Source organism: Leptodactylus fuscus, chromosome 6 (assembly GCF_031893055.1).
Source record: "Leptodactylus fuscus isolate aLepFus1 chromosome 6, aLepFus1.hap2, whole genome shotgun sequence".
In the NCBI taxonomy this organism is placed as follows: Eukaryota; Metazoa; Chordata; class Amphibia; order Anura; family Leptodactylidae; genus Leptodactylus; species Leptodactylus fuscus.
The window spans coordinates 11,585,702-11,611,600 of NC_134270.1; the positions used below are offsets into that span (position 1 = coordinate 11,585,702).

The 25,899-nt window shown below is 46.2% G+C and overlaps 1 protein-coding gene across 1 annotated transcript; it reads left to right on the top strand.

Moving 5' to 3' along the window:
* The first annotated feature begins 3,092 nt into the window (after positions 1 to 3,092).
* Positions 3,093 to 10,058, top strand: ARHGDIA (Rho GDP dissociation inhibitor alpha). Its single transcript, XM_075279358.1, has 6 exons — positions 3,093 to 3,184; positions 5,845 to 6,051; positions 7,762 to 7,845; positions 7,929 to 8,005; positions 8,086 to 8,149; positions 8,605 to 10,058. Exons 2-6 carry the CDS (start codon positions 5,862 to 5,864, stop codon positions 8,802 to 8,804), a joined length of 615 nt encoding a protein of 204 aa, XP_075135459.1. The 5' UTR covers positions 3,093 to 3,184; positions 5,845 to 5,861; the 3' UTR covers positions 8,805 to 10,058.
* Positions 10,059 to 25,899: the final 15,841 nt, after the last annotated feature.

Genomic DNA, 25,899 nt, shown 5'->3' on the forward strand with positions numbered 1-25,899 from the left:
ACCCACTATTATGCAGATTATGTCGCAGGAAACTTCCTGTCATTTACATTGAAGTAAATGACATGAATTTGCCTGAAAATCAGAGAAAATGTGGCTTTTTGTTTTCTTTCTACTAATAGAAAAATGTATCTGCCTCCCATAGAAATCAATGAGAAGTTGGATCCATAGCAAAAAGAACCCCAAAAATCTCCTGTATGAACATTCCCTTATACTTCTTCCCCAGTGTTTTACTGACTGGTTACCAGTAGGTGGCACTGTAACATTGCCTCTGAATTCCAATGCACCTATGTGATCACCTATGCTCTGCTCTAAGCCCTTGTGCACACATTTGATGTTATCTCAAGTGTTATGGTATTTTGGAGGGGTTTGCAAGGAAGAGAGAACACTTAGGACGTGTATGTATTGGCCCATAGACTTAGATGGGTCAGGGTTCTCCCTGCGACAAAAACTACATTGGAGATAAAAATGGATGTGTGTATGAGGCCGTACTCAGAAGACACTGCTCAGGCCTACGTAGTCATTATGGCCATGATATCAGTCACTGCTACAACACATATGTAGGCTACCAGCTTGCTGTGACATTACAAATGGAGGAAAATCCAACCCTTGCGACTGTAATGTTGTGTTTGCAGCAACCTGTGAGTCCCATTGTGACCCCATTCACTTTCATTATACTGTGATGTGCTAAAATCACCTACCAGGACCCTGGTTATTGAGTGATGTGCGAAGCTGCCAGAGCGTAATGTAAATGGCTGCAGGGCAGAGGCCGGTAATGTCCAGGACATTCTGTATCATCACGTGAGTCTTCATACTGCTGACACATACATGATCTGTAAGACAAGAGCAGAGGTAAGTGTACAAGTCACACTAGCCAATGGTGGTATAGCAGTGGTCAGTAGCATCTCCCAATATGATACTTGAATTTAAAGGGGTTATCCAGGGGTAATGAAGCTTACTAGTGACTTCCTATGGCAGGTTAAACTACACCCCAGAACCCTGTTTTTACCTGTGCGGAGGCCGGTACCCTTGTTCCTCTGATTCCCCTGCAATCACCGACTGCAGCCCCATTGAGTAGAGCGTTGACTGTCATAGGGTCAAGGCATCAGACACAGAAGCAGGTAATGCAAAGTGGGCACGGGATTTGCATGAATACCATCCACTTTGCAGTTACTGTAAAACGCCGCGAATCGCAACATTTCCGGCCTCACAGAATTTTACTCTCTGCTGATTCTAAGCATTAGAGATGAGCGAGTACTGTTCAGATCAGCCGATCCGAACAGCACGCTCGCATAGAAATGAATGGACGTAGCCGGCACGTGGGGGGTTAAGCGGCCGGCCGCCGTCAAAGTGGAAGTACCAGGTGCATCCATTCATTTCTATGGAGCGTGCTGTTCGGATCGACTGATCTGCACAGTACTCGCTCATCTCTACTAAGCGTAATTAGATTCTCCTCCGCTGACTCCAGCACGGATGTACCCACCCAACCTGAGCCGTGTGTACATATCCTTAAGATACTGCCACATGGGACACGTCCACAGCGGACTTTCCATTGGATTGGAGTATTTCCTAAATTCCACTATGTTAAAAAAAAAAAAAAAAACACTTGTACTAGGTAATTTTTGCAGCAGATAGATCCGATCCGTCGCTGCGTTCAGCCTTGCACTGTAAAGAGGGAAAGTCTGCAATGTCATTTGACAGAATTCAGGCAGGAAAAGCTGCACTGCAGGTTAGGCCGCATTCACACTACCGTTGCTGTCATATTTGTTTAGCTTAAAAAAAAAAAAAAAAACAACAAAGAAAATGTCTTAGGCTGGTCTTACACGACCGTAGTTTTGCACCGCAAATGGTCCGCAATTGCGGGTTCAAAATTGCGGACCATTAACGGTCCCATAATTTTCTATGAGGCCTCTTACACGATCGTAGATTTTGTCAGTGGTGTGGCGTGCCGCAACCGTGGTCCGAACAGTATACCGCATGTCAGTAATGGCTGTGCTTTTACGGCACGGCACGGAAGGTCGAATAGAAGTCTATGGGCGCGTGCATTTTTGCGGATATACACTGAACATACATCAGTGTATATCTGCAATTGCGGATATCAACATGTGTGTTTTGTGGTGTGTTTTGTTTTTTGCGGATCCGCATAATACTGATACACACAGAACGTTGCGGATGCACTTTGCGGATGTCTGCGGAATTAATTTTTAAAGTGAAATTTGTGTTGCGGATCCGCAAATTGCGGACCGCAAAAACCACTACGGTCGTGTAAGACCAGCCTTACACGAAGGACTTCAGAAAAGTTAAAAAAAAGATACCATGACGGACAAAAGATGACAGAGGAAAGCGTCCGTCAGGTTTTTTACATTGCATGAAAGCAGACGGACGCCCAATAAACGCTTCTTCTCTGGCATTTAAAGGGTTTGTCCAAAAATTATAGAACTAATGCAGGAGGCCCGGGGAGGTGAAACATAAAACAACAGTGTCCCTCGCCTCGTCCGCTCCATGGGCTTGACCTGGTGGAAGTCTTCGCTGTATCCGTGTCCCACTGATTTCCACCAGAACAAGCACCTGGATCGGACAGTGGCGGGGGACACGGAGCGCCAGGGACAGGTGAGTATATTTTACCTTACCCGGACAACCTCTTGAGTGTCCGTTGCTGTCATGGATAAGAGCAACAGACATTTAATAACGATAATGAGAACCCACCCTTTACTTGCGCACGTTTCCCATTACCAACCAATCACAGCACAGCTTTCATTTTAAATCCTGCTCCTAAAACATGAAAGCTGCGCAGTGATAGGTTGCCAGTGAGGTCCCTGCCCGCAGCAACCAATCAAATCCCTGCTTACATATTCTAACCGTCACTACTAATATGAAAGGCCGCTTATGATTGGTTGCGATGGACAACCGCTGGGCCGCACTAGATTTTATACAAGAAGGCGCCCTATTGGTAAACTATACGCCAGCGCCCGTCAGTTTTTTCCGCCGTTTTACAGGATTCGTCTCACTTTACGGTCACGGCACGTTTAGTGACATTCACCGCGCGGGTGTACCAACATGGCGGCCGCCGGCGGAAATTGCGCACATCCCGGAAAGGAAGAGGAGAGAGCACGGCGGGGCGTGTCCGGCCATCATTCGCCATTCCTGAGGGTGGGAGCTGTAAGAGCGGGGAACCGAACCGGCAGCGGTAAGTGGCGTCTGCACACCGGCCCGGCTACGAAGTGGTACCGGACTGCAGAGGGGGGAGTCTATGTGACCCAGTAACGGATGGGGAGTCCTGGTGCAGCCGCCTGTCATGGAGGTGTCTACACTGCTGCTGTGCTCCTGAGATACACCCTGGCTTATACTCCAGAGCTGTAGTCATAATTCTGCAGGATGGCAGTGGAAACCGTCATCAAGCAGGTGCACAGACACGCCCCTAACAGTAGCCTGTGCTCAGCTGCACCTGCTGATTGTGTCCAGACCACCCACCATGTACAAAGCCCCCGACTCTCCACAGATGGCCCATGTCTGAGAAGGAGCCGCCATGATTGACTTCAGCGCCCTGTCCTTTGTCTGTAGGGGAGATAAGATGATGCCGGAGATGTCTGTCTGCAACTTTCCCTGCTGGGCCCCTGGCAAGTGTATGGGGCTATATAAAGTCTATGGACAGCTTAAAGGGGTTATCCAGAGCCTAAAGCATCCCATGGGGCGGCCGGGGTTGGTGTATAATAAAAAGTAAAGCAAAGTCACCTATCCCTGGTGCTCCATTGTCCACTGCCGGTGTCTGTACAGGATCATACTGACACTTCTGTACTAAAGTTCTGCTGGTAAGGAACAGGTGACAGGAGGGATGTCATCAACCCCTCTGTAGTGACCACTGAGGACATAGATAGGTCTCAACGGTCAAGTATGGCGTTGGCAGGACAGGAGTCTGAATGATCGAACAACAGAGAACTGAGGATAGTGGGGTCCTAACCTATCTATCTGCAGGACTGGGGTGATATGCTGGTTCTGGTGACAGTAACCTATCTATCTGCAGGGCTGGGGTGATATGCTGGGTCTGGTGACACTAACCTATCTATCTGCAGTGCTGGGGTGATATGCTGGTTCTGGTGACAGTAACCTATCTATCTGCAGGACTGGGGGGATATGCTGGATCTGGTGACAGTAACCTATCTATCTGCAGGGCTGGGGTGATATGCTGGGTCTGGTGACAGTAACCTATCTATCTGCAGGGCTGGGGTGATATGCTGGGTCTGGTGACACTAACCTATCTATCTGCAGGACTGGGGTGATATGCTGGTTCTGGTGACTATAACCTATCTGCCCAAAGATCAGGCCGGGCGCTCAGGCTAGTTTCACCCAGTGTCCGGCCCGATCCTTGCACAGACTCCATTGAGGAGGATTTCTGCAGCAGGTTTTGGGTTGTGTGAACCAGGCCTTATATTTCTCATCTGCCCCGTGTGGGATTCTTGTGGCCGTTCCCTGCAGACCTTCTGCTGTGTGACATTACCCACAAACTGCACAGAATGGAAATGACTGGGTGACAATTACTGGGAGATTTCAGCTCTGAAGTCTGCAGATCTGTAAATACAGAAGTGGAAGTCAATGGGTTTTTTTGCTGATCCTGCGAGTATCCTGAAGTGGCGCTCCGCGGTGGGCGCAGGCGTTTGCAGTTTGGCCGCCTCGTGATACCCCCTTCTGTGTTCTCTATTAGAGGTCTATGGGCATCCTAGATTTGTGGGCGGGAAAGGGTTACTGTGCGGGCCCGGGCCTGTTATCTGAATGGCCGCCGTGTGCCTAATTCTTGGCTTGTAGCCGCGTCTCCTGGCAAGAAGTGTCACAAGTGGCTTCCGTATTAACCCCTTAATATACGTCGCTGGAGGGGCAGATGTGATGGCGTACAATTGTGAGCGTGTAGGTGGCAGGAATCAGACTGGATGGATTCCACCCGTCAGAATTGTCATCGGGGGCCCCCAAGTCGTCAGAAACTGCTATACTGCTGTATCTCGAGGTTTCGGGCTTGTTCTGACCCCATGTCCGGCCTCTTCTCCCGTTTTCCCAGAGAATCAGGGCTGGCAGACTATAGCAAAACCAACCCCACAGAGGAGGCGGTGCGATCCAGGGGTCGGGGCTAGTTCAGATCTTGTGACCTGGAGGTAGTCGGATAAGGGCAGGGTGAGAATTCTGTCTATCAGCAGCCATTTATCACCGATGTATTCCAAGTCCATGTATAATATATACTCGTTACAGGGTTGAGCTATTCTAGATGTATACAGTCACTGGCTGTCGGTAGGCGGGCGGTGCTGCCAGTGGACGTTGTTCTTTTTCGGAGGATATCCTGTACATGGCAGCCGTCACATTCCCTCCCGGAGCCATTGTCTGCTGCCATGTAGCGGTCCCGACTGCTCACCAACTACTGTCAGGGCCCCCGAATGTTGTAAACACAGAGGAATTTGGCGCGGAGTTTGAGGCCCGGTTCACAGGTACAGGGAGTCCACTTTGCATAAACCAAATGGAAACCTTGTTGCGACAGTCCCTGCCGATTAACCCCATTGTGTCTGAGGCAAAGCTGCCGGAGCTCCGCAGGCGGAAGACCACCCCATTCCATACCATGTTCTGCCGGACCCTCCGCTAATAAACCCCTTTAACCCTCAGAGCATTGCCTACATCGGATACCGTTCTATCCACTTCAGCACTGACAGGGTTAAAATGGTGACCTCTTGAATCCTAAAATACATAGAAGGCGCTAGAACGTTCCCTGTATACAGCCATTGTAGCCTTAGTATATATTACCTTGTCACTAGCGCTGTGTTTTGTCTCTGGCGCTCATGTTTTTGTTCCGTCCTCCCACTTTAACCATAGGGTGCCCTCTCTAAAACATGGCTGAGCACGAACCCACTTCAGAGCAGCTGGCACAGATTGCGGCAGAGAACGAGGAGGACGAACACTCGGTGAACTACAAGCCCCCGGCACAGAAGACCATCGAGGAGATCCAAGCTCTGGACAAGGACGATGAGAGTCTGCGCAAGTACAAGGAGGCTCTGCTGGGCCCCGTCCCCAGCACTGTGGGTAAGTCATGGAGCTGGGGTTGGAATTAGCCAGGGGTTGCCAAACCAGCTTAAAAGGAGACCCCCTTTCGGGCTCATTCTTCCTTTTCACACGCTCAGCTCTACTACATCCATTTTCTTCCCCACACACAGCTCTGCTACATCACGTTCTCCATGCTGACATCTGTGATACTTCTCTCCACACAAACACTGATGCCTCCATATTTCCATCCTGCAGACTTCGCTCTGCTCCTGCCACACTTACAACTCAGCTACGTTCATGATTCTTCCCTACATACAGCCTGCTTCCTCCACACACAGCTCTGCTACATCCTTCCTTTTCCCCTACACACTCAGCCCTGCTACATCCTTCCTTTTCCCCTACACACTCAGCCCTGCTACATCCTTCCTATTCCCCTACACACTCAGCCCTGCTACATCCTTCCTTTTCCCCTATACACTCAGCCCTGCTACATCCTTCCTTTTCCCCTACACACTCAGCCCTGCTACATCCTTCCTTTTCCCCTACACACTCAGCCCTGCTACATCCTTCCTATTCCCCTACACACTCAGCCCTGCTACATCCTTCCTATTCCCCTACACACTCAGCCCTGCTACATCCTTCCTTTTCCCCTACACACTCAGCCCTGCTACATCCTTCCTTTTCCCCTACACACTCAGCCCTGCTACATCCTTCCTATTCCCCTACACACTCAGCCCTGCTACATCCTTCCTATTCCCCTACACACTCAGCCCTGCTACATCCTTCCTTTTCCCCTACACACTCAGCCCTGCTACATCCTTCCTTTTCCCCTACACACTCAGCCCTGCTACATCCTTCCTTTTCCCCTACACACTCAGCCCTGCTACATCCTTCCTTTTCCCCTACACACTCAGCCCTGCTACATCCTTCCTTTCCCCTACACACTCAGCCCTGCTACATCCTTCCTTTTCCCCTACACACTCAGCCCTGCTACATCCTTCCTTTTCCCCTACACACTCAGCCCTGCTACATCCTTCCTTTCCCCTACACACTCAGCCCTGCTACATCCTTCCTATTCCCCTACACACTCAGCCCTGCTACATCCTTCCTATTCCCCTACACACTCAGCCCTGCTACATCCTTCCTTTTCCCCTACACACTCAGCCCTGCTACATCCTTCCTTTCCCCTACACACTCAGCCCTGCTACATCCTTCCTTTTCCCCTACACACTCAGCTCTGCTACATCCTTCTCCCCCCCCACACACTCAGCCCTGCTATATCCTTCCTTTTCCCCTACACACTCAGCCCTGCTACATCCTTCCTATTCCCCTACACACTCAGCCCTGCTACATCCTTCCTTTTCCCCTACACACTCAGCCCTGCTACATCCTTCCTTTTCCCCTACACACTCAGCCCTGCTACATCCTTCCTTTTCCCCTACACACTCAGCCCTGCTACATCCTTCCCCCCCCCCCTACACACACAGCCTTTATACATCTAATTTCCCCTCCCCACACTGAACTTTGTGATATTAAACTTCCCCCCCCACACACTCTGCTTTTGTACATCCACTTTACCCCCACATATTCAGCCCTGCTACCTCCACGCACCCTGCACAGCTTCTCCCGCCCATTGTACAAGCTACGTCCCTGCACGTGATTAGTCACATGACTATGACATCACCGGTAGTTTGCAAACTTTCAGCGTGGAGAAGAAATTTCTCAACTTCGTGACCTGTTTTCTATCAGATCCTAACGCTCCCAATGTTGTCGTGACCAAACTGACCATGGTGTGTGAAGACGCCCCCGGCCCCCTCGAGCTGGATCTAACAGGTAAGTCTCCGGGTAAATGACGACAATATTAACCCCGGCTTTATCAAACTCTGGTGTGTGACTGACCTCTCTGTGCACTTCAGGGGACCTCGAGAAGTTTAAGAAAGAATCCTTCACCCTGAAAGAAGGTCTCGAGTACAGGATCAAGATCAGCTTTGTGGTGAGGATACTGCGTTGTGTGTATGAGGGTCTTGGCCACCAAATACAGTCAGCGTCACCTCATGTTCTCTGTCTCAACAGGTCAACAAGGAGATTGTGTCCGGACTGAAGTATCAGCAGCAGACGTACAGGAAAGGTGTCAGGTGTAAGTGTCCGTCTCATATAGTGGTCATATACAGTGGTCGTAAATGGATAGTCAAGATGAATATAAGAAACTTTGTGTAATATCTTATTCTAGAAATCTGTTTCCTTCTCCACTTATCTTTTACATAGAAGCCTATGGAGAAGGGAAGAGGAGGCTGTCATTGATTTCTAATCTCATTCTATCTTATGTATTCGTCTTATGTTAAAGATGCAGCAGTGTCTGAAGATCTATCTCACGGTTGTGTCTTTTCCCACCTTTTTTTCCCCTCTCCATAGACTTCTATGTAAAGAGTAACTCGTCCTGATAACTGGAGAAGGACACAGATTTCTTTTATAAGATACATTACAAAGTTTCTTCTGTTTCCCCGGACTATTCATTTATGTGATGTTGCGGTCTATTTGGCTGTACGCGTTAGACACAGGTCTCAGAGTAACACAAGCCTTTTTTTCTTCTAGTGGACAAGACTACTTACATGGTTGGAAGTTACGGCCCCCGTGCGGAGGAATACGAGTTTCTCACCCCAGTAGAGGAGGCCCCGAAGGGTTTGTTGGCCCGAGGCTGTTACAATATGAAGTGTTGCTTCTCCGATGACGACAAAACCAATCACCTCTCCTGGGAGTGGAACCTGACCATCAGCAAAGATTGGAAGAACTAGGTCTGCCCAGAGATGCCCCCCCTGTGGGGTCTAGAACACCCCTCTGTCCTCCAACTCTCTGAGAGAAGCTGCCGGATTGTGTTCCAACTCTGTACCATGTGGTTTACCCCCCCTCCCCCTCACAAGCTCCTCCCTCATGCCCCTTTAAAAAAAAAAAAAAATGCCAAGTGGGATTGACGTTTCTGCCTTGTGTGGGCGCGCCGTTTGCCTTGCCCTATTCTCCCGGGAAGGAGGGAGCGTTCCCAGTCCGCTCACATTCTCGTGCCAGCTTAGTCGAGGTGCCTGGCCCTATAATTGGCAGCCATATTGTGCCGGGCGTTCATTCCAAGGACTTCTCGCCTTTCCCCCCCATTTCCTTCCGCCTTATCGCCTGGTTCATCATCTCGATGTGTGTTTTTTTTTTTTTTTTTTAATTTTCTCGTAGCCGTGTTGCCTTAATGATTTTGCATTTGTTGCAGTAGGGGGCGTCGCCCGATGGCCCCCCGCCGGTTTAATGTGTGCCTCGCTTTAAAGTCTGCCTCTTGCAGGGGCCTCATTCCAAAATCGGATGAAGTCCCTCGCACATCCTACGCTGCTTTAATTCCACGTGTTGCCGTGATGAGATCGCTTTCCAAGGCACTTACCTGTAAACCCCTTAAGGTTTTTTGTTTTTCTTTCACTCTAGTGCAGATTTCTATAGGACCAAATTGTACGATGAAACGTTGTCCGGGGGTCAGTCCTCCACCCGTGGGTCGCAGGGGCCGCAACGCCCACCTTCTAGTATACGGGCTCGAGCGTGTGATGTGCCAGTGTATAGAGTCACACCAACCCAGGACTGCTTGTCTGTGGTCAGCCTGCTTCTATATACACCATGTCCATCCAGTATTGAGGGAGATCCGCCATACTAACGCTAGCACTGACATATGAATGTGGGGTCTTAGCTCCGACGGGCTGCTTTACATCCAGGGGGAAGGGGTGCAAGTGCTCTTCCTGTTGGATTTATCACTATTTATTGCCTTGATTTAGAGTCCTTCCTCTGGTCATACTCCCAGATTCACCATTCCACGCTGGGTCCTCCTGGGGTATCTGTATCATTGCAGCCTGGAGAGTCTTGGGGGTAGGTGGGGGTAGTTTCTTGCGGACAGAGAAAACTTGTGGTTTCTTTTGTTTTGTATTTGTTTTGTCTGTAACATTTCCCGAAAAGCCAGAATAGCATGATACGGTGACGATCATCTGCTTCCTTTTTATGATAAATAAAATTATTCCAGCTGGCGACGCGAAGACTCTTGTGTACTCAACTTTCTGTAAGTTATATGGGCAAGCAAAGTGCATGCAAATAGAGTAAACTTTGTATCAGATTGTATTGGAGAAAAATGCTTCTTTCTCCACTTATCAGATAGTAAAATCAAATGAAGGAAAGTCTGTAATATAGCTTATACTATTTGATAAATAGAGAAAGAAGCATTATTGTCTCAGTGAATGTAGGAAAACTTAAAAGAAAAATACTACTTTCTCCACTTATCACATAGTAAAATCAAATGTAGAAAAGTTTGTAATATATCATACGATTTGATTTCATAAATCGGGAAAGGAGCATTATTGTCTGAGTGAATGTAGGAAAATTTATCAAAAGATATATTACAAAGCTTCCTATATTTGCTTGTAGTACTTGATAAGTGGAGAAATAAGCATTTTTCTGTATAAATTCACTATATTCACTTGTACTATTTTTATTTTATTTTATTTTTTTTTAAATGTAGATTGTGAGCCCCACTAGGGTCTCACAATGTACATTTTTTCCTATCAGTATGTCTTTGGAATATGGGATGGAAATCCATGCAAATACAGGGAGAACATACAAACTCTTTGCAGATGGTTTTCTGCCCTTGGTGGGATTTGAACACCAGGACTCCAGCGCTGCAAGGCTGCAGTGCTAACCACTGAGCCACCATAAAATCAAATGTAGGAAAGTTTGTAATATAGCTTATACTATTTGATAAATAGAGAAAGAAGCATTATTGTGTGAGTGAATGTAGAAAAACTTATCAAAAGAAAAATGCTTCTTTCTCTACTATAAGATATACTACAAAGCTTCCTATATTTGCTTGTGTTACTGGATAAGTGGAGAAAGAAGCATTTTTCTCTGATATATTACAAATTCACTATATTCACGTGCACTGTTGAAAAAAATGCTACTTTCTCAACTTAATAGTACAAGTCAATATTGGAAAATTTGTAATATATTTTTTAAAAAAAATGCTTGAAAAATACTTATTTCTGTTTCCTTTATTCGCTTGAACTATTTGATAAGTGGGGAAAGAAGCATTTTTCCTCTGACATTCCTATAGTTGCTTATACTATTTCTAATATCTTTGAGCAAAATGCTTCTTACTCTTATCAAATAATACAAGCGACGATAGGAAACTTTGTAATACATTTTTGACAATTAGAAGTATTTTTGTTGAAAATCTATTACAAGGTTTTATGTATTCACTTTTATAATTTGATAAGTGGAGAATGAAGCATTTTTCCACTTATCAAATAACGCCAGTTTAGGAGAGAAGAGGAAATGGGAGAAAGAAGCATTTTCTCCGTAGAGATATCAGGACAACCCCAAACCCATAAGAGGGCTGGTGGGCCCGGCTGAAATTGGCAGGTATGGTCGACATTATTCTAAAGCTTATGTCCACCTTAACCGAAGGGCCTTGCTGAGTGAAAGTATGTATAGATGAACCCCTCCCCCAAATGATCCCGTAAGCAAACTACAAATGCAAGCAGTTACCAGCAGGGGGCACTATAAGCTATTATGTCATTTAAAACGCTTCCACTACACTTGTAACTGCTGCATTTTATTAGGCAACACTTTCACCTGCTTGTGGAGAGCTGCTGCTCCTTAAAGGGGTTGTGCAGGATTATAAAGAGGGGAGGGCTATGAAATAAATATGCACTTCTATGTACTTGCATCCTCCCCTCCATTACGGACAGCTCCCCTTCTCTGTATACAGAGTGGTTGCGGCAGTGATGTCAAATTGGCGGGGCCGCTGCAGCCAGACATTACATACACCATTCTTCTTCTCTGCCTTTCTGATATTTTTCTTGGCCTGCCACTTCTGGGCTTAACAAGAACTGTCCCTGTGGTCTTCCATTTCCTTACTATGTTCCTCACAGTGGAAACTGACAGGTTAAATCTCTGAGACAACTTTTTGTATCCTTCCCCTGAACAACTATGTTGAACAATCTTTGTTTTCAGATCATTTGAGAGTTGTTTTGAGTAGCCCATGATGCCACTCTTCAGAGGAGATTCAAATAAGAGAACAACTTGCAATTGGCCACCTTAAATACCTTTTCTTATGATTGGATACATCTGGCTATGAAGTTCAAAGCTCAGTGAGGTTACAAAACCAATTTTGTGCTTCAGTAAGTCAGTAAAAAGTAGTTAGGGGAATTCAAATCAATAAAATGATAAGGGTGCCCATACTTTTGCACCGGTCAAATTTTGGTTTAATGCATATTGCACATTTTCTGTTAGTACAATAAACCTCATTTCAATCCTGAAATATTACTGTGTCCATCAGTTATTAGATATATCAAACTGAAATGGCTGTTATAAACACCAAAATATTTAGAACTAAAAATGATTAAGATTAATAGGGGTGCCCAAACTTTTTCATAGGACTGTATCTCTGCTGCAGCCACCCTGTATATAACCAGCGTCCGGTGCAGGAACAGAGGGGAAGATGTAGGCGAGTGTCAGGTCATGTTTGTTTTCTAGCCCCCCTCCCTCCTGACTACATGTATGTTTTATAATCATGTTTATGGTACGGGCTAGGATTCCAAGGCTGATCTCGTAGTCCTCGGTTAGACCCCAGCAGACACTTACCACTAGCCCTGTGTGTAGATGGATTATACTTGTGGGTCTCCCCTTTAATACACAGACCAGGTCCTGCCTGCTGGATCACATCACAGCCCAGATTGCATCAGTCCCCTGATATTTGTACTAATAGTGTTCTTGGGTCAGGGTGCCCCATGGGGCCGTCCACGTGCAAGGACAGTACACACTGCTGGGCACCAGGATATATCAGCAGTCTAGTCTGAGGTCTATCGGTGATCGGGCAATGGAGGTTATAACAGCTGCCCCATCCCTGGACATTCCTGGTGCTGCATCTTTGTTCATGGTGATAGTCACAAGTGCCATGTTATTTGCCACAGCCCTGGGTTTCCCACTTGGCTGGGATCTTTCAGTCCCTGCATCCTCCAAAAGTGGGACTGTAATCTCTAGCAGCACCCACAGCGTCATGGAAATGAATGGCGCGCCGGTCATGTAAGCACGCTGGTCCTCTATTCACCTGTAGGCCTTAGAGGGACTTTTGCTCGTCCGGAGCCTTGGACACCCAGCAATCGGACTCTTATCCCCTATCCTATGGATAAGGGATAAGTGTCCGTAATGAGACTTCTTTAATGAGTCCTCCACTGTTATACCTAGTGCCATTGTTCCTGTCTATAACCAAACTTAAATGGGATCATTCACAACCTCCTCTAACTCTGTTTCCTTCATTAGGATTCTCTTCACTGATTCCAATGCAGTTGGAATTTTTTCTGTAGCCCTCACCGTTCCCAAGCAATCATTTCTGCTAGTTTCAGCTCTCTACTCTCGGGTGGGCGGTCCTAGACTATTGCAAAAAGTCAGGGACCGCCCACCTGACAACAGAGAGCAAAACTGTGCTCAAACTAACCGCACTGATTGTGCAGGAACGGTGGGGGCTAGAGAAAAAATCTCAACTGTGCCAGAATCAGTGAAGAAGGGTCTATTGAATGGTGTAAAGATGTGGAAGTGATGAAAGGTCCCTTTTAATGGCACCAATATCCTCAATATGTGACCAGTTGGGCTTCCTTAAAGGCTGGATTGGGAGATTATTGTCTACGCGTCACCTAAATCCATGTCTTTATGAGGAATTGTCTCGAACTATAGAGAATTGCTGTCTGTGACCGGCCCTTCTAACTAATGGCAGGCGCTGCCTGGAGACGTTTCCATCAGACAAGTACATGGTTCAAGAGCCTTGGAGTATTCTTGAGCAACTGTAGAGGAGAAACACGAGTGCTCAGCTCTTTAACAGTCTGACATGAACTTAATCTTCGGGAGATATTTTCGCACTGGAATTTCACACCCAACTGCGAACCCTGTTCCTTAGGGATAGGCTACACAAACATCTGTTTATAGGTCACAGATCTGTACGCACAGGCCGCTCGGCCTCCCCCCATCTTTCATTTGTGCCCCATTATCGAGTTAGAGGTGCAAGAGCGGTTTCAGACTCCTGCAAACGTAAAATAGTTGTAAGCAATGTGTTTGTAACAACCAATATGGCCGCACTTGACCCATCATAGGAACAAATGGCAGGTTTCTTAATAAGTGTAAACAGGTGCCTCCTGTCACCCAGAGTGTCCCCATATTAATGATGTCCGCCTTTCTAGATAGGATATCAGGATTGCATCAGACAGGACCCCTGCAGATCAGCTGTATCAGGACAGCATGGCTACCAGCAATGTTTGGGTTTAGGTACTGTAGTACGGTCCCATACGCATTCATGTTACACCCCTGCAGCCTCCGGTACTCTCGGTGAGAGACTCCCCTATTTTTGGGTTATTGACTGGGCTACAACCCCATCAGTAAACATCTAAGCAGCATTAATACCTATGGGACCGTACTACAGTACCTAAACCCAAACATTGCTGGTAGCCATGCTGTCCCGATACAGCTGATCTGCAGGGGTCCTGTCTGATGCAATCCTGATCCTATCCTAAGGGTAGGACATCAATACTAGAAAGGCGGATACACCGGGTCCCTTGTCCTAGGAGATTTCTTAACCTATAGATAAATTCCGGTTTCTGACGAATAATTATTGCACTTCCCAATCATCCCGGGTTTCGGTTGTTGTTCCATTGTCCTGGACCATGGGAGGTTTGTCCCGGCTTCAGCACATCAGTGTCCAAAAGAGAGGACCGCTCCCTTGTTCTCCATTCAGTCCCTGCCTTTGCTCTCGACACCGTAGTGGTGTCGCTACATCTCAAGGTACCTGCAGGAGAGGACTGCATGGGAACAGGGAGAGGTGAGTATAAGCTTTACTTTTTGGAGACGGAGGGGTACATTATAATGTGGGGGCACATTAAGGGGGACTTTATACAGTGGGGGCACCAAGAGGGGAACATTCTAGTGTGGTAGTCATATCAAGGGGGACTTCTAACAGTGGAGGCAACAGGAGGGGAACATTATAATGTGGGGAACATATTAAGGGGAACTTCAAACAGTGGAGGCACCAGGGGGGGGAGCATTATAATGTGGGGAACTTCAAACAGAGGGGGCCATATCAAGGGGATCATTATAGTGAGGGGTCATATTAAAGGGGGCTTTATATAGTAGGGGAACATTATGATGAGGGGGCCATATTAAGGGGGATGACATACAGTGGGCGCAATATCAAGGGAGACATTATTGTAGAGGCCATATTTGATAGCACATTATACCATGGGGGCCATATTAAGAGGGACATTATACTGAGAGACCACACAGGGGGAGGGGGGGGGATACAATACGTGGTAAGTTAAGTGGACGTGCGCGTAGCCTATGATACCTAAATTTGCCACAGCTTCTACCCCATCGCTTGGCCAATATTGTAAGATATTCGAGTCCCTTTGATATTTGTGCCTGTTTTCCTCATATAATGAGATCTTATCAGTTTCTTCCGCTAGAGAGCAGTTCCGATTATCGCTTATGAAACAAGTGGACTATATGATGGGACTTAGGGCCGACGTCTACAAGGAGACTATTGTTTGGCCACCACAAAGGGAAACGTGTTTAGAAACAAAAGCGTTCTGTCCTGTGCGAGGGCTTCTTATGTACTATGGAGACGGCCAAACATTGGGGATGATATTACTGTCAGTCATCGTTCTGCCTGTGAAAACAAAAATAATTCAGCTCCAGAGAGGAGAACGTCAGTAAGTAGGAAGAAGAAAATAGTCATCGTGTCCAGGGAATCGGAGCCTGTGCAAACACGGTGTAACATAGGGATGAGACGTTCACTGCAAACACGGTGTTAATGGGGCTGTCCAGGAATTGGAGGCCGGGGAAGGTGCAAGAAACAAACAATCGCGCCTGTCCCCAGTGTCCAGTGTCTGCTACTGCTGTCCGCTCATGTGAGTGACGTCACCAGTTCTCCTATGGATGCTGAGGTCACTCCTTGGTCACATTCGGCACACGACTCCCACCAGCGACTTCACGGCGTGCGGACACTGAAGTTCCGGGGACAGGTAAGTATGATTTTTCACCTTCCCCGGCCTCCTCTCATTGTAACTTTTTCTGTCTCCGATTCCATCCAAAACTGACCCCGACTACGACTACAGTCCTGGTGAGGGACCATAATCATGTGAAGAAAATTTTGGGACATCTCTTTTTTTTTTTATTGCGGTCATAAAGATCCTTAAAGGGGTTACTCTGGATTTTAATAGGATAGGTTATCAATATCAGATTGGTAGGGGGTGACACCCAGTACCCCTGCTGATCAGCTCTTTGAAGAGACTGCAGTGTTTGGGTGAGCACAGCGCCGTACACTGTATAGTGGCTGTGCATGGTATTGCATCTCAGTTCCATTCACTTGGGATTGAGCTGCAAACAGGCCGTGTGACTGATGAACGTGACATGTCCTATAACAATTTCTAGAAAATGGAATGAGTCAGGCGATGGCAAAACCAAGTAGAAACTGATATTAGTTTGAACAAGGGCTTATTCCAAGTACTGGGTGAGATTAACCCTCTAATGTCTATCACATATTGAATGGTAATTAAGCAATATGTCAGTGTTGGGTCAAGTGTCTCGGCCGCAGTCTCATCATCCTGGAATAGCTGTGTGGTTTGTGGTGGAAGATACTGGAGAAGATCGATGAAGGCGATAAATATACTGTAAGTGCTTATAGGTAATGGTATCTGTCAGTCGCCCGCCGTACCGCACTATACTTTGCAGGATGGAATTGGGAGGAATTTACTAAACTAGGCCCACCAGTTTTCTGGTGCATAAGTTGCACGTTTTTTGCACACAGCAGTTTGTGTTAAAAAAAAATGCACCACTTTGCCCATTTTCCGTCCTGCTTGTCACCTTTGTGCAGGGCAAAGATCAAGGCAAGTAGGGACCGGGATGCCATGGCCCAAAAGATTTACTCTCTATCATACCTGAAATCTACACCAGTCCCTATAAAGGGGCACTTACTGTATGGAGGCCAGTATACTATGTGGAGGGCCAGTAATGCTGGCATTATGCCATATGAGGTGGGAGGTCAGTAAAAGGGTCATGATACCACATGGCGGCCAGTGAAGGGGATATAATAACATGTGGGGCCAATAAAGTGGCATTATATCATGTGGGGCCAATAAACTGGCATTATATCATGTGGGGCCAGTAAGGTGGGTGTTACATGGTGTGGGGGCTAGTAAAGGAGGCATTATCCCATGTAGGGACTGGAGGGGGCCCAGTCAATTTGCTATGAAGCCCAGACTTTCCTAGTTACACCCCTGGATGACAGCTTTCCATATTCTTGGCATTCTCTCAGATAGCTTTATGAGGAAGTCACCTGGAATGGTTTCCAATTAACCGGTAAATGTTCAGATGAGATAAGGATCAGACCATTATGGTTCAATTGCTTCAAAGAAGCTACTACTGAGACAACAAGATCAGAGAATTGCTCGGGTCAAGAAACACAACAAGGAATGGAGCGAAGACCGGCTGAAATCTGTACTTTGGTCTGATGAGTCAAAATTTGAGATCTTTGGTTGAGAAGCAGAAAAACTGAGTAAATGGATTGTATGGTGTGTGTGGTTCCTATGATAGAACATGGAGGAGGAGTTGAACACACTGTTCCCCCTACACCCAACAGCAGCACAAGGCTAGTTGTGCTGCTGTTTGGGCTAAGGGAAAACAGATTATCATTCATAATCTTTTGATCCTTCTTTATCACATGACTGATGAATGTCACGTCACTACCACTTTAAACAGCTGATGGGTGGGGGTGCCTGGTGTTGGGCCCTCACCGATCTAGTAATGATGATCTGTATTGTTCTTCTAGGAAGTAGAAGGGACATGTTTCTTGTAGGTTTATGACAGAGATCGGTGCTAGGATACCCCTGATAGTGTCCTACAACGTATGACCCAAGATGCTATTCTTGTACGAAGATGGTATTCACAGAAGGCATGACTGCTATTCCACTGCACTCCTCGTAAGACATCCTGAAAGTTATATCGATCACGTGCACTGACTCCAGAACATTCTATGCTATAGTAATAATAGGCAAGTTGTCCGGCCTGGCATTCATGGAAGAGTTGTATAATCTGTGTGAAGAAGGCAGCCAGGTAGGGAGCGTGGCATTATATCTTAAGGGTGTATTCATACGGGCCAGTAGCGTGCTGTAATGTCAAAAACCGTACCGCAAACCTGGACACTCTTAGTACTAATAGGCACACTGTATACAGGTAATACGCAGTTCTCTATTGTATTTCACCTGTAAAAACGATGTGGCACAAAAATAAAAATTGATACGGCAGGACATGGAGGTATATACAGGATCTGTATGGTATATAGCAGTACATTTACCACAGATGTTACACCTGTAGTCTGGATACAAGATGAGATACGGCAGGACATGGAGATATATACAGGATCTGTATGGTATATAGCAGTACATTTACCACAGATGTTACACCTGTAGTCTGGATACAAGATGAGATACGGCAGGACATGGAGGTATATACAGGATCTGTATGGTATATAGCAGTACATTTACCACAGATGTTACACCTGTAGTCTGGATACAAGATGAGATACGGCAGGACATGGAGATATATACAGGATCTGTATGGTATATAGCAGTACATTTACCACAGATGTTACACCTGTAGTCTGGATACAAGATGAGATACAGCAGGACATGGAGGTATATACAGGATCTGTATGGTATATAGCAGTACATTTACCACAGATGTTACACCTGTAGTCTGGATCCAAAATGAGATACGGCAGGACATGGAGGTATATACAGGCTCTGTATGGTATATAGCAGTACATTTACCACAGATGTTACACCTGTAGTCTGGATCCAAAATGAGATACGGCAGGACATGGAGGTATATACAGGTTCTGTATGGTATATAGCAGTACATTTACCACAGATGTTACACCTGTAGTCTGGATACAAGATGAGATACGGCAGGACATGGAGGTATATACAGGATCTGTATGGTATATAGCAGTACATTTACCACAGATGTTACACCTGTAGTCTGGATCCAAAATGAGATACGGCAGGACATGGAGGTATATACAGGTTCTGTATGGTATATAGCAGTACATTTACCACAGATGTTACACCTGTAGTCTGGATCCAAAATGAGATACGGCAGGACATGGAGGTATATACAGGCTCTGTATGGTATATAGCAGTACATTTACCACACATGTTACACCTGTAGTCTGGATACAAGATGAGATACGGCAGGACATGGAGGTATATACAGGATCTGTATGGTATATAGCAGTACATTTACCACAGATGTTACACCTGTAGTCTGGATACAAGATGAGATACAGCAGGACATGGAGGTATATACAGGCTCTGTATGGTATATAGCAGTACATTTACCACAGATGTTACACCTGTAGTCTGGATACAAGATGAGATATGGAAGGACATGGAGGTATATACAGGCTCTGTATGGTATATAGCAGTACATTTACCACAGATGTTACACCTGTAGTCTGGATACAAGATGAGATACGGCAGGACATGGCGGTATATACAGGATCTGTATGATATATAGCAGTACATTTACCACAGATGTTACACCTGTAGTCTGGATACAAGATGAGATACGACAGGACATAGAGGTATATACAGGATGGTCCTTTAGTCTGGATACAGAAGCGCTCACCACTAGAGATGAGCGAACACTATTCGAAACAGCCTTTTCGAATTAGCACGCTCCCATAGAACTGAATGGACATAGCTGGCACGCGGGAGGGTTAAGCGACCAGCCACCAGCAAAGTCTGCGTGCCTGCCGCTTCCATTGATTTCTATGCGAGCATGCTATTCGGAACAGCAGTTCCGAATAGTGTTCGCTCATCTCTACTCACCACGAGGCCTCTGTACTCCAACCCCACCATTATTCGATCCCAAACAGATCCTGTATCCTTTACTATAGATGATACAGGTCCACTCTCTACAGTCCAGATATACTGTATATTGTTCATGACACCACTGCAGATGAAGGTGACTGTGTCTGGTTGTCAATGACAGGACATGTAATGGGCGCCATGATAGAAAATTTCCATATGCTAATCACCTGAAAATGGTGCGGGCAGAGACAGAGGAGTGTAATGATGGTGCCCTCTTTGTCTGGATGGTGGATCAGCAGATTGCGCGAGCTGCTCGTACTTGACAATGGATCAAACCATCCTCTATTGTTAGTCTGGGCCATCCTGTTCGCCATGTGTTTGCTCTCATGTAACCACTGCCCGAACACCTCCTTGCAGCTAGGTCAGAACGGCCTAGATGGCGGCAATTTGTGAAAACGACCAACCTGCTTCTCTCAGCCCTGTGATGTGTCCCTGCTCAAATTCTTTCAACTGAGCAAAAGATTGTTGTAGCGGGATGACCATAGCTTGGTTTTGAGAATTGCCCACCACCCCTATGTACACCAGTGTGCAAACATAAATGGACATTAAAGGGATCCTATCATTAAAACTCAATTTTTTCTCACTAACACATCAGAATAGCTTTAAGGGTGCATGCACACTACGTAACGCCGGGCGTGTATGAGAGCCGTACACGCCGGCATTACGGCAGACTGCCGAACACTTCCCATTCACTTCAATGGGAGCGCTCGTAACAGCGGCGTTTACGAGCGCTCCCATTGAAGTGAATGGGAAGTGTTCGGCAGCCCTGCTGTAACGCCGGCGTGTACGGCTCTCATACACGCCCGGCGTTACGTAGTGTGCATGCACCCTAAGAAAGGTATTGTAAGCGGCCATTTTCTTGTGGCCGGCGGGCATGCACAGTCGGCTTTGCCCTAGGCCTAGAGGTTTGAAGCCTGCGCCGGAAGAAGACGCAGGGAGAGGCAGTTCCCGACGAAGATGGAGGCGGCGCTGGAGAGTTCTCTCGCAGCATTGGGGACGCCCCCAGTGCTGTTTGAGTGCTGAGGACCGCCCCCAGTGCTGCGAGAGAACTCATTTGCATACCGAAGAAAACCAGGATTTCTATGGAACGGGGGCGCGGAGAAGACATCTAAAGGTAGGAGAAGAATAGCCTTTCTTAAGGCTATTCCTACATGTTAGTCAGAAAAAATAGCATTTTAATGATAGGATCCCTTTAAAGGGCTCCAAAGACTAATAATCTAGATACGCCCTATCCTTCTGACTGCTGGGACCTGTAGTGATGCTCAGGACAGGTATACCAGGTAGAAGTGACTATACATGGCCAATATCTATTGATAAAGAAACAACTAATTTGTTGTAGGTTGATATTGCAGAGGTTATGTGATCTTCCGCCACCCGATGACTCTTACGCCAGGTAAACTTTGCCGTTGGGTATATGTGACAGGTAGCAGTAATGTCTAAGCTCCTTCTAACTCGAGAAACATGGCCTGGAGAATACATGTAGAAGGGTTGTCCTTGAAAGGCAAACAATGGCGTTCTTTTGTTTGCACTTGGTATGTATTCTCTGGAAACAAAAGTCTAATATTTATTACACAGGAGGAAGGATTGTGAGCACTGGAGAGAGTCCAAGATCTTCTGTGGATGAAACGTTCCCAGCTTGACAATAGATTGAAATGAAGACGGTTGCTGAACGGTTAACACTATTGCCTTGCAAAGCTGGGGTCCTGGGCTCGAATCCAACCAAGGAGTTTGTGTGTTCTCCCCATGTTTATGTCAACTCTTTACATCCCAATCTATGAGGTATCTAGACTGATATCCAGGGTTTTTGGGTGACTGCCATTCCCCATTGTGCGCTTGAATGACATTAAAGTGGAAGAACAATGTAACAGGATCTTTTTCTTGCTTTTACAATCATGTGCAGCTATTGAGTGTCCTGGCAGACACCCATGTATTGTGGCATGACGTGTCTCTTGTACTGCACACATCTGATTGTGCAAACAGCACATCCCCATTCTGCAGTAGTCATCTCTCTCCACGTTGCTTTACACAGCCTCTGTATGAGAGTGTCACACACACGTGTTCCGGCACGTCCAACCACGCTGAATTCTTGCTCATCCTGTCATTCACCTGCGATCAATGAGGCACCACCCCCGTCCTCAGACACCTATCAAAGACAGCGAGGGACAAGGCTTGTAACCTCGAAGACTTGTCCTACTTTTTTGGCTGTATTGGTCTGTCTGTGCAGGGTGTTTCAAAAAGACTGACCTAATTTCAGAAGCAGTATATTTCATGTTGACAATAACACCTCTTTGTGTCCTAAGACCATCGTTGAGTTTGTCTGCAACGCCTCTCATAGTACACAGTCCAGTCACATTAATGTGATCACCTGTCAAAATCCAGAATAACCACCTTTGGCAGAGCGGACCGCAGCGAGACGTGCAGGAAGAGAGGGGATGTTGTGATGATGTCACTGGGATGTTGAGCCATGCCGACTCCAGTGTCGTGGCCAGCTGTGCTAGGTTACGTGGTTGAGCATCCATGGCATGGACAACCCGATCGAGGTGGTCCCATAGAATCTCGATTGGGTTCAAGTCTGGGTAATTTGCTGGCCAAGGGAGTACGGTAAACTTATCTTGGTGCTCCTCAAACCACGCACGTATACTGCGAGCTTTATGACACGCCGCATTGTCCTGCTGGTAGATGCCATCATCCTGAGGAAAAACATTTCGCATGTAGGGGTGAACATGGTGCACAAGGATAGATGCATACTTGTGCTGATCCATCGTGCCTTCCACAATGATGAGTGTACCCAGATGGCTGATGACACGGGCCTTCTGCCATTGGTTATTTAACATTGGCGTCAAAAGTAGGCGGTGGTCACATTAATATGGCCGGACTGTGTATTTGATGCTGTGATTCTGTTTTTTGAGTCGCTAATGATGGCCCTAAAAACACAGTCTTGGACGTTTCTCCCCAAAAAAACGGGTGTAATGTCTGTGGATCTTGGGGGCCGAGAGTGTAGCACCATGTGTTGGGCTCCCTTGCAACCTATCCAAAGTTGAAGCAGTGCAGGGGCCAATGTGGTGGTGCAAATATGAAGTCATTTTTTAAGTTAATTTTTGAAGTCGTGCCCTAGAGCGACAACAATAAACTTTATTAGTATAACTCCGATGTGCACAGGGATCAGTTGTTCTCCATGTTGCATTTTTTAAGAACCCTTTTGAAATCTATATACGACTTTTTGGATATTATTTTTATTAATATATACCTAATTTTTTAAATATTTTATTGAATTTTTTTTTTTCCCCAAAATTGATCTTTGTGCTAATTCAATGCCAGTAAGTGAGTCCATCAAGCAAATCAGACCCGATATAAACAAGGACTTTAAGAGTCACTCTGGGAGACTACTTATAATGCCGACATGTGAAGACAGGAATTGAATTACTTGGTACGTTTCAATTTCAATATTCTTTTAATTTCGGATTTTGCATTCTGTTAAATGGATTTGGAGTCGATTTGCTTATTTTAATATCTCCCGCCCGGGACCACAAACCTCTATAATATACGATTAATAGAACTGCTTTAGACAGGTGTGAGATTATTTCGGGAAGCCGCTTCCTGTGTGTACACCGGTGTTGCGACCACATAGCGGTCGGCTGATTGAATTCTGACTGGCGGCCTCTGTAGTGTTAGTGAATTAGATTGTCAGCTATTAAATCCTCGTGAAGAACTACAGGCAAATATGATTACAAAGTTTACAATACAGTCGTATTAAAAGTAAAGGGATCGGGTATGTAAATCCCCCGCTCCGGAGCCATCATGTTAGCTGTGTTATATCTGACGGTAATAGATGGAACGGTTGCAGTACACAGCTATAGTACCGGGACCTATGTCTAATACCTGCAGCCATGTCTAGTACCAGGACCTATGTCTAATACCTGCAGCCATGTCTAGTACTGGGACCTATGTCTAATACCTACAATCATGTCTAGTACCGGGACCTATGTCTAATACCTGCAGCCATGTCTAGTACCAGGACCTATGTCTAATACCTGCAGCCATGTCTAGTACCGGGACCTATGTCTAATACCTGCAGCCATGTCTAGTACCGGGACCTATGTCTAATACCTGCAGCCATGTCTAGTACCAGGACCTATGTCTAATACCTGCAGCCATGTCTAGTACTGGGACCTATGTCTAATACCTACAATCATGTCTAGTACCGGGACCTATGTCTAATACCTGCAGCCATGTCTAGTACCAGGACCTATGTCTAATACCTGCAGCCATGTCTAGTACCAGGACCTATATCTAATACCTGCAGCCATGTCTAGTACCGGGACCTATGTCTGATACCTGCAGCCATGTCTAGTACTGGGACCTATGTCTAATACCTGCAGCCATGTCTAGTACCGGGACCTATGTCTGATACCTGCAGCCATGTCTAGTACCGGGACCTATGTCTAATACCTGCAGCCATGTCTAGTACTGGGACCTATGTCTAATACCTACAATCATGTCTAGTACCGGGACCTATGTCTAATACCTGCAGCCATGTCTAGTACCAGGACCTATGTCTAATACCTGCAGCCATGTCTAGTACCAGGACCTATGTCTAATACCTGCAGCCATGTCTAGTACTGGGACCTATGTCTAATACCTACAATCATGTCTAGTACCGGGACCTATGTCTAATACCTGCAGCCATGTCTAGTACCAGGACCTATGTCTAATACCTGCAGCCATGTCTAGTACTGGGACCTATGTATAATACCTGCAGCCATGTCCAGTACCAGGATCTATATCTAATACCTGCAGCCATGTCCAGTACCAGGATCTATGTCTTGCACTTGTACCCATGTCTAGTAATGGGGCCTATGTCTAATACTTGTTTCCATATCTAGTACGAGGACCTAGGTCTAGTATTTGTACCTATGGCTAGAACCAGGATCTATGTCTAGTACTTGTAGCCATGTCTAGTACCAGTATCTATATCTAGTACCAGTAACCATTTTCCTGTAGTCTATTTCTTCTTTCCGCAAAACACTGCCGAGAGCATAATACTTTATACTGGTCAGGACCTCACACTGCGATGCACCACACGGCCTGAACGCTGCACCAAATGCTGCCGATATCACTGGGAAAGGTAATAGGAACATGGTGACCTAACCATAAGAGAGGAAGGAACTATAGACAGTATGTGAGAGAGGGGGCTATAGTATTATGTATGTTCTATAGACATGTGTAATATGAGTCGTAGTCCATCTTATGGAGATTGCAGCGATTTTCAGAGTGAAAGTCATTTTAGCAGAAGGAGAAGGAACAGGAAAATAGCCTGATGAGAGGAGAAAGAGGCATTTTACCATAAGATATATTACAATGTTTCTTATAACCATATGTACTATTCATTTATGCAAAGTTTGCATAACACACCAGCCCACACTCTGCTATATTTTATACTAGCATCTGCCTGTGACTTCGTCTGCGTGTTGTTGTTGGCGATGATCCGCTTATATGTAGCCAATTGCTGTTGTCGATGATCCGCCTGCTCCCGCGTCTTGGCTCTGCTACATCTCTGCATATGCGCAGCATGCCCAGCTGTATGCACATCTCTGCATATAGAGAGCCTACTTAGCTGTGCAAGAGCTGTGCCTAAGCTCTGCTACATCTGGCAATTTGGCTTATAGGGGTTTTCTTATGGCAGTGTCTGAGCAGCTTCTGTGTTTGAAACGGCTGAACGGATGTTGCTGAAATTTGCCACAGTCCTCCCCCCCTCCCATCAGAGACTGAACAGCACATTCCCCCGTCGTACTCACACAGACTCTACACCTGATATACTCCTCTTGCCCACACACAGGCTGCATGTTCGCTACTCTCCTGACCTTGAGACTCCTTTTTCTGCAGCTTGCATACTCTGCGGTTTCAT

What these genes read in the sequence shown, in the direction of transcription:
- ARHGDIA (XM_075279358.1), top strand. Translation starts at nt 5,862, where the DNA reads ATGGCTGAGCACGAACCCACTTCAGAGCAGCTGGCACAGATTGCGGCA. An exon ending in CCTCGAGCTGGATCTAACAG is followed by an intron (nt 7,846 to 7,928) that starts GTAAGTCTCCGG and finishes TGTGCACTTCAG; the next exon opens with GGGACCTCGAGAAGTTTAAG. An exon ending in GGATCAAGATCAGCTTTGTG is followed by an intron (nt 8,006 to 8,085) that starts GTGAGGATACTG and finishes CTGTCTCAACAG; the next exon opens with GTCAACAAGGAGATTGTGTC.